The 16,149-nt window shown below is 45.4% G+C and overlaps 1 protein-coding gene across 1 annotated transcript; it reads right to left on the bottom strand.

Moving 5' to 3' along the window:
- Positions 1-360: 360 nt before the first annotated feature.
- On the bottom strand, positions 361-16,136 carry LOC144138909 (superoxide dismutase [Cu-Zn]-like). Its single transcript, XM_077671428.1, has 5 exons — positions 16,008-16,136; positions 13,222-13,318; positions 11,352-11,421; positions 3,782-3,899; positions 361-2,111 (listed from the first exon to the last, which is right to left on the bottom strand). The coding sequence occupies exons 1-5, from the start codon at positions 16,134-16,136 to the stop codon at positions 1,992-1,994; spliced, it is 534 nt and encodes a 177-aa protein (XP_077527554.1). The 3' UTR covers positions 361-1,991.
- Positions 16,137-16,149: the final 13 nt, after the last annotated feature.

Genomic DNA, 16,149 nt, shown 5'->3' with positions numbered 1-16,149 from the left:
CGGCTGCAATCGTGCATTTAAACCGTCGTGATGGTCGTGAAGTTTGCGTACAGCTTCGCTACTTTTAACGTCTTGCGCGTTAGTGTGAGCTCCCTTCATTTTTTACGTACTTTGCGCAGTGCACTTTCCCAATACAGCCTTTTCGTTATAATAGACGAGCCGGACCGCACGGTAGTTGATGTAGTAATTACGCTATCTGGGATAATTAATTGCTGGTCTCGTTTTACTATACGTATGAGTCAGACAAATACCGTATGGACATTTTTTGCTCCTACGTTTAATGATGGTGGTCTTTCTTGGGCTCGTTGAAAGATTTTGATCTGTTTATTTGTCTGAAAAGATAAATTTATTATCAAACAATCCTGGTATCAATGATACATAGTAACAAGCATAAACAATGATACAAGTGCACCACCTGTTGCAAAAATAACAGAGCCCGAAGGTTACAGACACTTACAGGCAGTTGAATACACTTACAGAAACACACAAACAATTTAAAGTTGGTTACAAACAAAAGATTAACACAAAAACAATGTAGAGTTGGTTACAACCAAAAGATTAACATGGCACGGAAACAAGGGTGCAAAAGCATTCGCCTCAACAATGCAACAATTTACGGAACAAGGGTGGCGTTTCCGGCCTATAGAGTAAAAATAAAACTTTTCCAGACTACTAAATCTGGTAACACACTTTAAACTTCTCCAGATTGTACAGAAAAAAAGAAAACATTAGAGGCATTTGAGGCAAAACATAAATGCACAACAGGTACTCGCAGTGTTCTTTCAAATTAAAATAATTGTGTACTTGACATCTGCGATAGCAAATAAACAATGCGCGTTGAAACAATATTTTTACCCATAAATACAAAATGAGCTAGTGGACCTCGTGGCGGTGTTCAGAGTTCAACAGTAACGAAAGGTTCCGGTGGATGGCTGGAGCGGTGGAACGCGGCAAAATTGACTTGACTTGAGCGAACCTCCTCCGTGCTCACCGTGTGAGGAGTGAAAAGGGAGAGGAAGCTCATGAGAGGTGGGCGGGGGAGAGAAGAGGGGCATTTACATGGCAGAGGCCGCAGAAGACCATCGTATTTCCATATTTGCAGCAAAGCGAGCAGATACGCTGCCAATGTTATCAGCCTCACTGCGATTTGTGAATCATTTTGCTAAGCCTCGCTGAAGCTGTGCTGCAATGGCGACAATGCATGCCAGGCTGGGCAGGCGTATGCATGAAGTCGTGCGTAAAATAACACCGCGTGTACCTAAGACAAACAAATGAAGCTTCTATAGGAATTCGCGACTTTGCGTTATGTCGCTTATAGTAGGTATTTCGCTGGTGAGGTGGTTCGCGCAGGGATTATTCCATTTCAGACAATTATTTTCTTATCATGGCATGTATATTGCACAATAAGTATTTCCGTGTACTTGGTTATTTCGCTTTGTAAAAAAATTTACCGATTGTACAGAAGAGAGGATGTATCATCATTGGGACTTTGATGTAGTTTATAATAAGGTTATTGAACGCAGTTCCACGTTCTCCAACAAAAGAAAACTGATAAGATTGTCTTTGCTTTAAAGAAATCGGATATTTTGTCGAGACGTTTTTTTTTTTGTTGTTAGAACATAGAAGAAATGATCCGCACCCCAGTATAGCAGCATTCACCAGTATTCCAGCCTCCCGCATCAGGTATCAACACTGGTAGCCATCGCTGTATTAAAAATGATTAAAGAACACTCTACTAAGCCGTAAAAGTAGCGTATGCTTTGTGTTTAAGCACGGTCAACCTCGGCTTCCGCTTCCGTACACTGCAAACTTCATGGCATGGCAAGATCCCGCTCAGGACCCCGATACGGTAACAGAAGTATCGCTTAGTGTTCGTGCATACTTCTATATAATGAAAGTCGTACAAATAAACGCGGTAACCAACAAGAGAACCGAGAACGTTGAAGGTCACAAACTCGTAACAATAGCCATGACGGAGCCGATGCAATATACTACTTTTGCGGAGCGGCGGCAATGCCGATAACGCAGCAGCCTATGCGGGCCCCGGCATGTCCTGTTGTGAGACTGTCGTCGTGGCCCCCAAGGCCAAGGTCATCTTCGTCTGCGTGTACCTAGAAGTCAATAGTAAAAAAAAGCAGAATTTTAGGTGTCTTATTTATTTTAAATTGTCATTAAGAGCTTAGAACTATTCAACGACCTTTGGTGTCTTAATTACCACGTAATACCTAACGTGTGATTAACTCGTCAAATATTATCGCCCGAAATCATTTGTAGTTTTCTATCCCTTCCATTAGAAAAAAAGAAATTGCTGTGGGTGAACGCGGTTAACCAGATTTCTCCAGCAACAACTTGGCTTTCGTGCCGAAAGCGCGCAGTAAGAACGCACACAATTGCTCTGCAAGACAAAACACAGACGCTGCTCGGTGCAATCGCTGGCCTATGGGCGAAAGCGCAGTGAACCTCGATGCAATCAGAGCCTCCTCGTATCATTTTATGATGGCACGCGCCCTTACTCTTTCCTCCTCTCCCTCTCCCCGTGCCCCTCCCCTTGGAACGAACTAGATATTGGACGATTTTACTTCACGCAACAGCACCAGGCGCTGGCTTGACTTTGGAGGAGCTTGAAGGCCAGGTTGACGGTACGAGAAATTGACGAAACGAGGTTTTTTCGGGATTGCTACGTGGGGTAATAGAGCTTTTTCTATAAAATTCATAGCGCATAAAAACAAAAACTGATTAGAGAGGGGACAACACAAAGCGCCTTCAGCTTGTTCTGTATGCGAGACACGTTTTATATACACACCAGCTAAGGGAGCTATTAGAGGAACTCTGGTCCTGGCAGGGTGTCTGGATGTTCCTCCCCTCCCCGGAGGAACATTCGGGCACCCTAGCGATACCCCCTAGGTGGTATTGATCCTAGTCGCCCTAGTCTCTGGTTTCTAGGCTAGGGGGCAGGTCGAAGCTGGCGGCTTAAACTGGGAGGGAAGCAAGGGCAAGGCTTTGGCCACAGTGCGGTTGGAGCACGTGACTTGACGCACGTGTGAGGCTGTGGCGTTTATGGAGAATGGAGGGGTTCAACGGGAGGCTGAGTCTTGCGAAGGGTACACCGCACATGTGGCCGCTTTGTCTGGGAGTGGATTTCACGTGCATATAGGGGCCCGCACACAAGAAACTCTACCCCCGACAGCCTTCGAGCGCGCCCAGGAGGGAAAGAATAGAGTCCTTGAGAGAGGACGCCACGATGCGATGGCTCCGAGCAGCGATGACGTACGATTCAGTCTTCGTGAATCTTAACCCTTTTTATTAAACCTATAAACGTTTCTATCCTTTAATCACCTGTCATGGCCTTGCTCAGAGAACATCACGGACAGTTGCAGCGTTATTTTAATTTGAAATAGTTATAAGAGTAATTTGAATACATAAGCGGTAAAAACAAGGTGTAGACACAGAGATAGAAGTAATCACTGAAAAACAGCTGTCTCCTCGAGGTATTCTAAGAACAATGGGAACAAAAGGTCCCAACAGACGGCGCGCCAGCAGGGGGCATGCAGTGGGACTCGAGAAACTCATTACGTGGGAGGGAGAACAAGCAGATACGCTGCGAATATTTTTTATGAGTGTGCTCATTTTGTTCAGCAAACAGAACGCGTCCAAGCCTCTCGTGAAACCTGCGTGTAACACTGACTCGTAAAATGGTTAGCAGCAGAAAAGCACCAAGACCTCTAGAGCCCATGGTGGCTATCAGCAGAAGCCGCCACATTGATTCATGAATCGCTCTTACCACAACTGAACGCCCAATAATTGAGTACTCTCCATTCAGCTGTAGCAGAGGGTCTGTCAGGGTGAACACCGCCGATCCACACTCGTCGGCTTCGATGTTCCCTAGATCTCCAACGTGTCTGAAATTGGAAGCCGTCCCGTGCGATAGAACAATAGTGGCCTAGCAATATGTAGGGGCTATATAATACTGCAAAGCTAAGACTGCCTCATCCAGTTCACATAAAGGTGAATAATAAATTATTCCCTTTCCCTATATGACTTCAAATATATCATCATGGGTTCAAACGAATCTCAGCCACTGGGTTAAAACATTTTTTGAGTCCATCTGCTCTAAATTTGTAAAATAAACGTTTATTCCTCCTCCTCCTCAAACTACGCATGCAACGTGTTTTTTTTTTCATTTCCTGTAACAGGAACTAAAAGGTGAAACGAATGCGAAGTGAGCGTGTTGGATATGTCATTGCATAGTGTTTAAACGATCGTCTAGACAATCACATGTCAATATATTGTTACAACTACAATGGAGAGAAGTGGGTTTTTTAGCGCAGAAGCTCGAGAATGCCGTGCAGTAGAGGTTGAAACGGTGGAGGAACGTCCACATTGGTCCCCTACTTTCCGTAATTCTAGCTTAATCCTGATTTTTGGGTCCCTAACACATACTCCGGCTGAGAATAGCCCTTCGCATGACTGCAAATTTGCAATGCTGACAGTACGTTCGCTTACTACCATTATTACTATTCTAATTAAAAGTGTCATTAGTACTTATGCAAGTTATTACCCGTTATTTATCTAGTGTTAAACGATGTTTTCATCGCCATGCAGTATCATTAGTCTACCTTCGCGCGCACGTCAAACTCGAGCAAACCTTCTTATGCAAAGCAAACCTGTATAGACGGAGCCACATCCGACAAGGAGCCCTTGAACAACTTATATAGAGGTGCGCATTCTGCGAAGAGCGAAGTGACCGCACAACCGTTTCAAGGTTGCGGTTGTGTGGATCCACCAATCAGCCCTGCTTACCAGGACAGACACCGAGTACGGTAAAAGCAATATTCAGCCGCAAAGTCTGCTTTTGCGGAGTCGTCGCTGTAACTGCTACTGTCACGACCCGCAGCCCCGGGGCATAGCGTGGGTCATATCCATGCGCCCCACTCTAAGTCAATCCCGTGGTTCAACTTCGTCTCAATGTACTCTATTGGCTAACCCGCGATGCCAAAAATAAAATTTTGGCGAATTACGATGTTGCTTTGACTAAAAACTGTGATCCGCACTGTGGCATCACTCAATGCAAGCATGACTTTCTGCATTGCATAATGATGCCGCAGCGCAGATCACATTTTTCAGTCAAATGGATACATGTTGTTTTGATTCGCTGAATTTCCTTTGTTGGTGGCATCCATGCATTGGTCACTCAAGTGAATTGTGGCCAAGCTGAATCACCTCAGAACCCGCCGCGGTGGCTCAGTGGCTAAGGCGTTACGCTGCTGAGCACGAGGTCGCGGGTTCGATTCCCGGCCGCGGCGGCCGCTTTTCTGATGGAGGTGAAAAGCAAAAACGCCCGTGTGTACGAGATTTCGGCGCACGTTAAAAATCCCCAGGTGGTCAAAATTAATCCGGAGCCCTCCACTACGGTGCGCCTCATCGCCTGCGTTGCGTCGGCGCATTAAACCCTACAATCAATCAATCAATGAATCACCTTAAAATGTAATGTCCAGCATCCTCTTCTTTTCCCACTTCTGCACGGCAATGCGAAGGGCCACCGCACTCCATTGTTCACCATATGGATTCCAGATTGCAGAAGCTTTATAGTTCTTATTTCAGCCACCTTTTAATCGTTAAAAATGTTCTGCCTAATCCCGAGCCGAAACGCAGTGTTCACACTAAAAAAGTGTTCACCTGCTTCCCCGTATTGCAAAAGAAAGCCAATCCCTGCGGGCGACACCAAGCAGAATATTTTACTGGAATAATGGGGTCTGCGCTGTGATACCACGCATTGCAAGCATGATGATTTGCGTTGCGCGATATCGCAGCTCAGGTCACATTTTTGAGTCAAATCGTAAGAGACAGCACTCGACGTCCCCGGCATTTGGGCAGCAGCGGCGGCACAGTCAGCTCGGCACTCAGTTCTTCTGTATTATTTCAGACGCTGTATTCCATGCTTCTGGCCGCCACGGGGAAATCAAGATACTTCGTCTGTCGACCCGGCTGCTGAAGAAAAGAGCAAGTGATCTTGGAAGACTGCTGCGACTGCGCAGTGCGAACTTCACTGCCACTTCAGCGAGCCCGGCCCTTATAAAAGAGACAGCACTCGACGTCCCCGGCATTTGGGCAGCAGCGGCGGCACAGTCAGCTCGGCACTCAGTTCTTCTCTATTATTTCAGGTTTGTGATTATTTTAATTGCACACTTCAAGTTTTCGATCGTATTTTGTGCTGCTGAGCTGTTGCCCAAGAGAGTGTCAAAATGAATGATGACAACTTTTGCTTCGACTGCGACTTGGCTATTGGTTCTGACGATGCTTGCGTGGTGTGTAACGAATGTCTATGCGCCTATCACTTCGGAATTTGTTCTGGCCTGTCAGAAAAAACGTACAAGTCAAGGGGTGATGCCGCTCGAAAGCAGTGGCGGTGCCCTTTTTGTAGAGGTGCGAAACAAAAGAGGGCGATTGATAGCGTCACAGCAGCATCAATCGCAGAGCTGCAGGAAAAGGTGAAGCAGGTTCAAGAAACGGTCACTGCTATCGAGGCGAGCGTACAAATGGTGTCCGATAAGTGCGACTCCGTTATGGCAAAGCTAACCGAAAACGAAAGGGATGTAGCAGAAGTGAAGCGGCGAGTTGATCGAGTTCAGGCGGAGCAAGGTGGCGAGGCCATCAGTGATGTAAAAAAAGACCTCAATGAACTTGAGTGGCACAACAGGAAACTTAATCTCGAAATCCATGGCATCCCAAAGAGTGAAAACGAAGACGTTCTTTCTAAGGTGAACGAACTAGCTACAACACTGCAGCTTCCCCAGCTCGAGATAAATGACGTCACGGCCGCTCACCGCCTGCCTTCGAAGCCCGATAAAACACCCGGTGTTATCGTTCGCTTTACTCGGCAGGCAGTACGTGACGACTGGTTTGAAGCTAGAAAAAAGCTGAAAACGGCTGACAGCGACGTGTACATCCAGGAAAACCTCACGAAGCAGACTAGAAAGCTGTTGTGGGAAACTAAACAGTGGGCACGTGAAAGCAACTTCCACTTTGTGTGGCGCAGCAATGGAAAGGTTCTTGTGAGGCGAACGGAGGGCGACAAAGCGATTGTTGTCAAGTCCCAAAGGTCTCTTGAAACAATAGTATAAGTCCCCGACCACGACACGAATAACATAAGGCGTTCATATGCAACCTATGTACGTCACACCGAACGAGCTATGCGCGCACCTTGGTAATGATTACTTATCAGGTTTAAAAATTTTTCACTTAAACGCTCAATCTGCTAGAAATAAACACGAGTCCTTAGAAATATTTTTCAGTCAAATTGATTTTGAGTTTGACATAATTATGCTGTCAGAAACATGGTTCGCTGATGGTGATGATGTTTTCACAATGCCAGGATATAACGCATTTTTTTTTAAACCGTCCAACTCGGCGCGGCGGTGGCGTAGCAATATTAATCAAAAACGAGTACCGCTGTGAACTTCTTAAAACATTTACTTGCACACATAACGACTATGAAGTGTTATCACTGAACATGAACAAGTACGTCATTTCTGTTGTATATCGCCCTCCCTCTGGATCACACACAGCTTTTCTTTCGTATTTAGAAAATCTATTCCGGTTTTGCGCTCAGAATAAGCTTGAGACAATCTGTGGCGGTGACTTTAATATAGATTTGATATGTAATAGTCCTGTAAAAAATGAACTAACCTGGTTGTACCAAAGCTTCGGTTTAACTAGTGTCATCGACCACCCAACCAGAGTAAGCACTAACTCTTCGACCCTGCTTGATTTTTTTCTTGTGGGTTCTCATGTTACAAATATTAAAGCTGGAGTCATAGCCTGTGATTTGAGTGATCACCTTCCCATATTTATGGCTGTCAAACAATCTAAAAAGTTTCATAAATCGGCGTCTTTCGTAAGAAACATTTCTTCTACAAATTTGAATAGATTTCGAGAGCAATTGGCCACAACAGACTGGACAGACGTTCTTTCAAAAGAAGATGCGTCGTCAGCCTTTGAATCCTTCCTAGGAAAATTCAAATCACTTTATGACGAAAACTTTCCATATAAGCGGTTAAAGACGCCGTGCAAAATTCGCAAACCTTGGATGACGCCTGATCTCTTAGGTAAAATTAAAGTAAAATGCTGCATGTATAATGAATTTCTCACCGATCGTGACACTGATCTACTTAAGAAGTTCAAAAAATATCGCAACAAACTTAACAAAGAAATAGCGAAGGCTAGGAATAATTACTACAATACCCTTTTTGAGAAATGCAGCGGTGATTCTGCTGCTACTTGGAGGAACCTCAATTCAATTTTCAACGTTTCTAAATCACCCACGGTAGTAACCGAAGTTACGATGGACGGCAAGCAGGTTAAAGGAAGTGCTCTTGCGAATGCTTTCAATGACCATCTTGTGAATATGACTTTTACAACAATTGCAGGCGACAGTTCTAAGTACATGAATCCTCCATGCCTAGATACAATATATATTACTCCTGTAACCGAGCAAGAAGTTTTCTCAGCAATTATGCAACTCAATAATAGTAATTCTTCCGATCCATTTGATATGCAAACACATCCCATAAAACTTGTTGCGGATATGATCGCTACTCCATTAATGCATATATTTAATATTTGTTTTTCTAGCGGAACGTTCCCCTCTTCTCTGCAGATAGCCAAGGTTGTCGTTATTTATAAAAAAGGCGACAAGAACAATCTTGGCAATTACAGACCTATTTCTATTTTGCCCATCTTTTCGAAGGTATTAGAAAAACTTCTGCATTCTAGACTTACCTCTTTTACAGATAGACAGCACACACTAACAAAATCCCAGTATGGATTTCGAAAAAACTGTTCCACCGAACTTGCACTTCTGGACCAAAAAGAATTCATTCTTGAAGCTATTGAAGACAAGAAATTAGTTCTTGGAATTTTGTAGATTTCTCCAAGGCATTCGATTCCCTTAATAGGAAAGTCTTGTTGCAAAAATTGGAATCCTATGGTATACGTGACATAGCACACAATATCATCGAATCATATTTAAGTAATCGTACCCAATATGTTTCAATAAATAATCACCATTCCTCAAAAAAAGAGACTGTGTTCGGAATCCCCCAGGGGAGTATATTAGGACCTTACCTATTCAACATTTATATCAATGACATTGTTCAAATCGATCCTTCAGTTAAGTTCGTAATTTACGCAGATGATACAAGTCTATTCATTTCAGATACTAACTGTGAAGTTTTGTTTAAACGAGGAAATGAAATTTTGCTTAAGCTTGGTGAATGGGCATCGTGCAACGGACTAGCTATAAACACTGAAAAGACCAAAGCTGTTGTATTCCGAGCAAAAAACAAACAGCTGCATCAAAATCAAACTCTTTTCCTGAACGGCTCCCCCATTGAAACAGTAAGTAGTTTTAAGACGCTAGGAGTAACATTTTCTGAAAATATGCTTTGGGACTTACATACAGATCAAGTAGTCACTAAACTATCACGTGTCACAGGTGCACTTTACCGTCACCGAGACTTGCTTCCAATGAAAACTAGAGTCTTACTATATAAATCACTGTTCTTACCATACATTGAATACTGTTTTCTTGTATGGGGTACCACTACTTCTACAAATATACATAAACTTACTAGATTACAGAATAGAATAATAAGAAATATTTCAAACGTCGTCTCTGACCACCCCGTGCGTCCTCTGATAGAAAAACTTCACCTGATTAGCATCCCAAACTTCTATGATTACCGTCTCTGCAAGAAGCTAATTACAGAAAGAAATAAAGGTACAAATAGCCTGGTTATTATGTCTAAATTATTTAAAAATGTTCATGCACGGGTTACGAGACATCCGGAGTTATGGTCGGTCTCTTTCAATAGAACCACTTACGGAGACAATATGCTACGAAGCAGAATACCGGTATTGCTAAACGGCCTTCACAGATTGGGGAAGGACATAGATACTTTATCTGTTAAACAAGTGTTTCAGCTATATCTTCATGATTAATTATTTTGAACTTTCTAATATTTTCTTGTGTCATACGCCTGATTTTATTAAATAAATTGTGTGTTTACTGGAAGATCGATGCCGACGTATAAGTATGAAAAATTGTATTGGTCTTTCTTGCACTCGTATGTAGGTGTAAACACTTGTTACACTTCTGACTTCCAATCATTCGGGTTACATCGGAATTTTGGCATGTATGTCAAGTTGATTTTACATTTGCGTATGTATGTATCTACTGTATCTGTGCGTAACTATGTATTTATACAATGTTGAAAAATTGACAACATATTCTTTTGTCTATGGTTGACAACAACATGCTCTTGTATGTACTGTGCTCAATGTTGTCCATGTTACAGGAGGCAGGGGCCTCGTCAAGCTACCGTTGGGTGGCTTTTTCTCCCGCCTCCTTGTGTACCAAAAAGCGTGAAATAAATGCAGACTTGAAATGAAATGAAATGAAAATGAAATGAAAGTCCAGCCTCCGTATTTGTTACCGCGGACGCAGCGATCGGGAATTCAAGTGGATTGGGGCCCCCGGGCGTTCTTTTAATGTGCATGCTGTAAAGTAATCCTTTTCTACCAGTCACTTTTGCATTACTCATCGTGCTTTTACGTACTACTAGTTTTACTTTAGGTGACCTTATTTTAGCCTTTATGTTCACGTGACTTCCAAAGAACTCTTTTTGTAGATTACTTTGTTTTTATTTCCTAAACCTGCCCTTTCTGTTCACCGGAGTGTTGGATATTCGTCTTCTTTTCACTTCTTTATGGAGATTGTGCGTCATTGTTAAATTTTTAAACCTTGTATTGCTGGGGCTTGTTTCACCTGTGTACCAATGCAAAAGGTAGAATGGTGAAAAGCAGATGTGCAGAAATGTTAAACGTGTGCGGAAACGTGTGCGGAGACGTGTGCGGAAATGCGTGCGGAAACGTGTGCGGAAACGTGTGCGGAAATGTTAAAAAAGTAGCAAGAGGCCCTTATGTTCATTTCGAAATTTCAATTGTATTGGGAGTATCGGAAGTTGTTTAGCAGTATTTACTACATAAATGCAGGTGGATAAGTTTAGGAACATAGTTTTAAAGGCATAAGAGCAAAAGAAAGTCATGTGTTCGCTTCTTGAAGACGTGAAGACATTATGGCTTCGTTATCTCAGCGCATTTCGTTCGCTATTCCGTGACGAATGCTTTACTTGGCCTCTTAACGAAAGGCGGGTATACTTTATTCTTCTTTTCAGGCACCATCCCATATCACTATAGCCATGTAAACATTCAGACGTATTTTTCCCGTTATTTTCAAACCCAATCGCTTACCGCACATAAGGAAGAGTATATATGATTGAAAATGTACTCACCGCTCTTTAGCGTCTGGAGCACCGTGATTTTTGTTGAAGGGGTTGTAGTGGCCGCCAGCCGACGTGCAGCCTGCATGAGCATAACATCACAGAAGAAAATGATGCAACTCGCCACGAGGCTTACGAAAAATAAGCTTCTTGCCCCTGCTAGGCTTACGGTTATCAATGTGTAAATTTAGTGTCTCCTGTGAAGATGACCTTCTGACTGTTGATCGAGTGACGCCCTAATGCCAGAGTCCTAATGCCGGATTCTCAAACCAAAAAGCACACTCCTCCGCAATCCGATCATGACGTCAGTGAGGAACGTGACACGGCACTGTTGAGGACCGGAATCACGATTTGGCTCTGCAATGCGCTGGATAAAAGGCGTCACCTTCAGGACAAGCGTCACGATCACGCCGGTCCAGGGAGACAATGGCGTGTTCTTCCTCTTTATCACTGTGCACGCGTGCGTCACTAATTCCCAAAGGGGGCCAGATCGCACTTCTGTCACTCATCCTTTCCTCGTGTTAGCTACGTGTTCGCACTTCCGCTCTTCGCTCCCTTCTAGCGTCAGGGAGGTGCCGGATGACCGCAACTCGGGTATCTTGGTCCAGCCCATCCCTGCGCACTTCCACATTAGTGTGGAGTAAACAAACTCTAGATTAGCGAGGACGAATTAAGCATGACGGCGATGACTGCACCTCGTGAGCCAGCATATAAATCGTATTCAAAGATAGCAGCTGCCTCCTCAAGAACGTAGTACTGGTGGCACATGAGAGATTCATCAGAAAATTGTGCAGCAGCGTGACACCCTCAGCAGACTTCAGTGCTTTGTCGCACACCCCAAGAAGCCTTTCCCGGAGGATACAACAAGCGGGATCGAGTTCATACGAGGAAAAAAAAACAGACTAGAGAGGGAAACACACAAAACGCAGTTTAACTACTAAATTTAACTATCAGAAGAAAACATGCATATAGTTTTTGTCGCATGAACCAAGGGCTATGATGACGGGGTTCTTCAAATGAATGAGGGCTAATGCGATGGCGAACTTTTCGGCAGCCCATGTTGGCGCCGTCTCGATTGTTGTAGAAGGCATAAGAGGGTGGACCTAATGGTGACCACTTGATGCTGTCCGTTAGAGTAGGTGCTAGCGTCCGTATAGGAGATGTCTGCACGCTTTCCATAGATGGTCTCGTGCGCTTGGCTTCGCACTTTTCGGCTGCCGGGATGTAGGTCAGGGTGCATATTTTTTGGCAAGGGGCGAACCCGGATAGCACTTCTCCAGTGATCAGGGAGGTGCTGAGAGGCAGTGGACTGACATAGGGCGTGAATCCTTTTCAGGAGGGCTATGCCCGCAGGTGTTTGGGTGAGACGGAGACGTTGACTAGATAAATGGCCTTCAATGCGTTCTGACACCGTGTTGTGGAGGGCCATTTGTAAAATACGGGCCGTGGAGAGGTGTTCATAGAAAAATTCAGTACTTGTTTTAATGCTTTGCTTATAAACCGGAGATTGGTGATCGCGACACTTTTGGCGAGGATGAGGTTTGCATGCAGCCTGGGAGCGAGCTTGTTTTCAATTCGAACACTGTGCCTTCCAGATTATTTTCGCCTAAAAGAGTTTATTTTAAATTGTGTATCTAAATTTAGTCTGTCATATTCATCACTTAAATAGTTGCAGAACTACACGCGGCGCGTACTGTTGCCATTACTGTTGGTCTGAGCAAAGGAGCGCAAGTTTTTTTTTTTTTCCTCATAGGAACTGCATGTTTACACAAATAACGTTCATAACTGAGTGACTTTCTCTTTGCTTGCCTCTTTTCCACCCATGTTTCGCGAGTGCGCCTGGTGGCGTAGCGCTTTGCGACAAAAAGAGTGATCCACAAACCGTCGGTCAAATCGCCGTTCTGGTGCACATGGAAACCGTGCTTCCCTTGGGATAGGCCGGTTATGTTCCCTTCTACTGCCACGTCAGTCCCGAGTTCCTGCAAAAGGAATACGCACTGCGGCTTTGTTTCGGCTCAAGCTTCTTCACTTTGCAGGCAAACATCAAAATGCAAGCGCGACCGCGGCTGCGGTGCTATTGGCGGAGCGAGGAAATGATTCAAACAATCAGTAGAAGTCTTGAAATGAAGCGATTTGAGAGCGCCTTCCAGTCGGTCTTCTGCCGTTATGCGGCCGTTACGATAATATTCCTGGATACAATGAATCTACAGACGAGAATGTGTGTTTCTAGCTACGTGCTGTGCCTTTTAGAAGTTGAACAACATCCCTACGGACTGAGCTTTTAGTGCTTAAGCAGTTTGGCAGCCGCGACTGCGGTTCCGCGGCAGCGACGGTGACGGCGCCGGTGGTGTAACCGAGCGAGCAAATGCAGAAAGAAAACGGCGGCTGAAAGTTTGGCGAAAGGGTGAGGGGAGGGCAATAAGCTGAGCCCGCACGAGACGAGCGTCTGGCGAAGGGGGGAGGGGGAGGGTGGCACGCGCTGCTATGGCGTCATCTCTCTCACCGCCTCCCCCGCCAGACGCTACTGCTCCGTGCGTGGCTCATTCGACTCAGAATGGCTCAGAATGGCACTAAAACTCGCCTGGCATGGATACCGGGACACATGATGCAGGGACATGGCAACCAGACCGCGCACTCTGCGGCTAGGGAGAGCCTTCTGGTAACCCCTCCGCTGGATGACCAATCCCCTGCTGCTGTCTCGCCCACCTCCTTTCGCCTGCAGCTGAACCCCGCTCGCCACGCGCGCCGATGCCGCCTAGCATCAAGCACTCCGCTTGGCTACCTACACGGCGTCCCTTCCCTACCACGCCCAGCCGAAATTTTCATTAATAAGACTCTTGCGAACGCTGCTGTCACTCCTCACATAATATACAAATTGATTCACCCTGGGACGTCACTACTCCCACGTTGTCCGCACTGTTCAGCGACTTCTATCGCGGACCTAAACCATTTAATCTGGCACTGCACTGCATTCTCAGACCATCGATATATTATCGAAAATGCACTCCCAAATGGTTCCTCACCAGCTAATCCCCCATACCATGGCCCCCAATTCCTTGCCGCGCTAGGCACTTTTTCCCTTGAGAGCGGTCTGGCTCGAGTAGTGTGAGCCGGGGCCTACAACCCATTTGGTCCCTCAAACTGGACAATTAGATCCTCAATGACAATAGATCCTCTATGGCCCTTGAAGATTCAAGAAGTGTTAATCCTCCCTCCCTACTATTCCCATTTCCCCCTTCTGGCCAACCGGCCGTCCCTTCCCAATAAAGGACTTTACTACTACTACTACTACATTCGAACCACGTGACATTTGCGCGGGAGGTTCAGACGCGATTTTTAACAACACGCTAGCAGGCGGCGGCGACGCGCTGCAAGATAACAGAACAGTAGCGAGCGCCATCGTGCGTTCGCTGATCACACGATCACTTCCTGAGACGTAGCAGATATGCGCGGTGGCCGAGAAGGCTGCAGTTAGCGCTGCGCATAAATTTCGCCTTATACCCCTGTCACACGGGCACTTTCAATCGCGATTGAGTCGATCCGGATCGAGCTCAATCCGGATCGGGCACCTGCTACACGGCAGTTTCAATCGCGATCGAGCTCGATCCCGCTCGAACTCAATCCTGGTTTCTCAAGCGCGATCGAGGCTTCCAAGCGCGATCGAACGAAAGCGGCGATACTCTCGTCCCCGCTCAGTAATGGCACAGAATGTGACAACTTCAACTAACGCCACAAATTGTGTCAAATAACTTGACCCAAATAAGCGTGAGGTAATATTTACATAGTTACGTATACCTACGACCGCGCGAAGTTACCAGACGCCGGCCGCAAGTGGGCCGCAAGTACATGGTTAGCGCCATCTGGCGATCACGAGCGCAACCCGTGCAACTTCTCAATCGCGATTGAAACGTGCCGTGTAGCAGCGGCAGTACGTCGAGCGCGTTCGAAAACTCGATCGCGATTCACTTCAATCGCGATTGAAAGTGCCCGTGTGACAGGGGTATTAGGGAATACAGTGATCGTCAACGCACTTTTTATCAACGCTTCAATAGCCTAAACAGAGGTTATTTTCCGAGATGTGTGCAAGCCGACAGCTCTGCAGAGCGACGCAACAAAAAGTGAACATCACCCGTTGAATATCGAGGCACTACCTGGGATAACGTGCTCTTATCAACGCTGTAAATTCCTCTGTTCAGCCTGCTTTTCGTGATCTTTCAAAGCACCGCGCGACACGCACGTTTGTAGTATTTTTTTTTATTTTTAGTACGATGAATACTTATTCTATAAGTGTTCTCGTTCGGTAAAATTGTGGCATTGTCCATTTATTGCGCTGTAATGGTGAGAGGCGGCACAACCCCCCACCCCCCATTTGTCTAACCTGTACGGCGAAGAGCTCGTACTCACACCGCGGAACACTTTTACACTTTTACGGATGTCATTACATGTTATTGACGAGTGAACCTCTCGCCTCAAAAAGGCTTGAAACAAGCAAGACACAACATAATCAAATGTATAAACTTTCATACTGCCGAAATACCACGTCTCACAAGGAACAATAGCGACAACTTCACTAAAGTTCGCCTTCATCCCGTCCCAGTTACAGACCTGACTCATTGCGGTTCATCATCATTAATGATATTAAGTGGCTGCCCTTCAGGACGTACAGACCTGGTGAAATCTGACATAGCCGCTCACGCTGCCGGCTTGGAACACGCAGACTGCGTCGTTGATGTTTTGCTGCGCGGTGACGGCACACAGTACGGCAGCTGTCACAGGAAGCAGCATATATTTTCTCATCATGGTATCTGGA

Source organism: Haemaphysalis longicornis, unplaced genomic scaffold, assembly GCF_048455015.1.
Source record: "Haemaphysalis longicornis isolate Haplotype H1 unplaced genomic scaffold, Haemaphysalis longicornis Haplotype H1 scaffold_1, whole genome shotgun sequence".
Taxonomy (NCBI): Eukaryota; Metazoa; Arthropoda; class Arachnida; order Ixodida; family Ixodidae; genus Haemaphysalis; species Haemaphysalis longicornis.
The sequence above is the reverse complement of the archived record's forward strand: the minus strand, read 5'-3'. Positions and strand labels throughout refer to the sequence as shown.

Coding starts and splice junctions, on each gene's coding strand:
- LOC144138909 (XM_077671428.1), bottom strand. CDS start 16,136: ATGAGAAAATATATGCTGCTTCCTGTGACAGCTGCCGTACTGTGTGCC. Junction 13,319..16,007: donor GCTATGTCAGATTTCACCAG/GTCTGTACGTCC, acceptor TTCCTTTTGCAG/GAACTCGGGACTGACGTGGC. Junction 11,422..13,221: donor GAACGGCGATTTGACCGACG/GTTTGTGGATCA, acceptor ATGCTCATGCAG/GCTGCACGTCGGCTGGCGGC.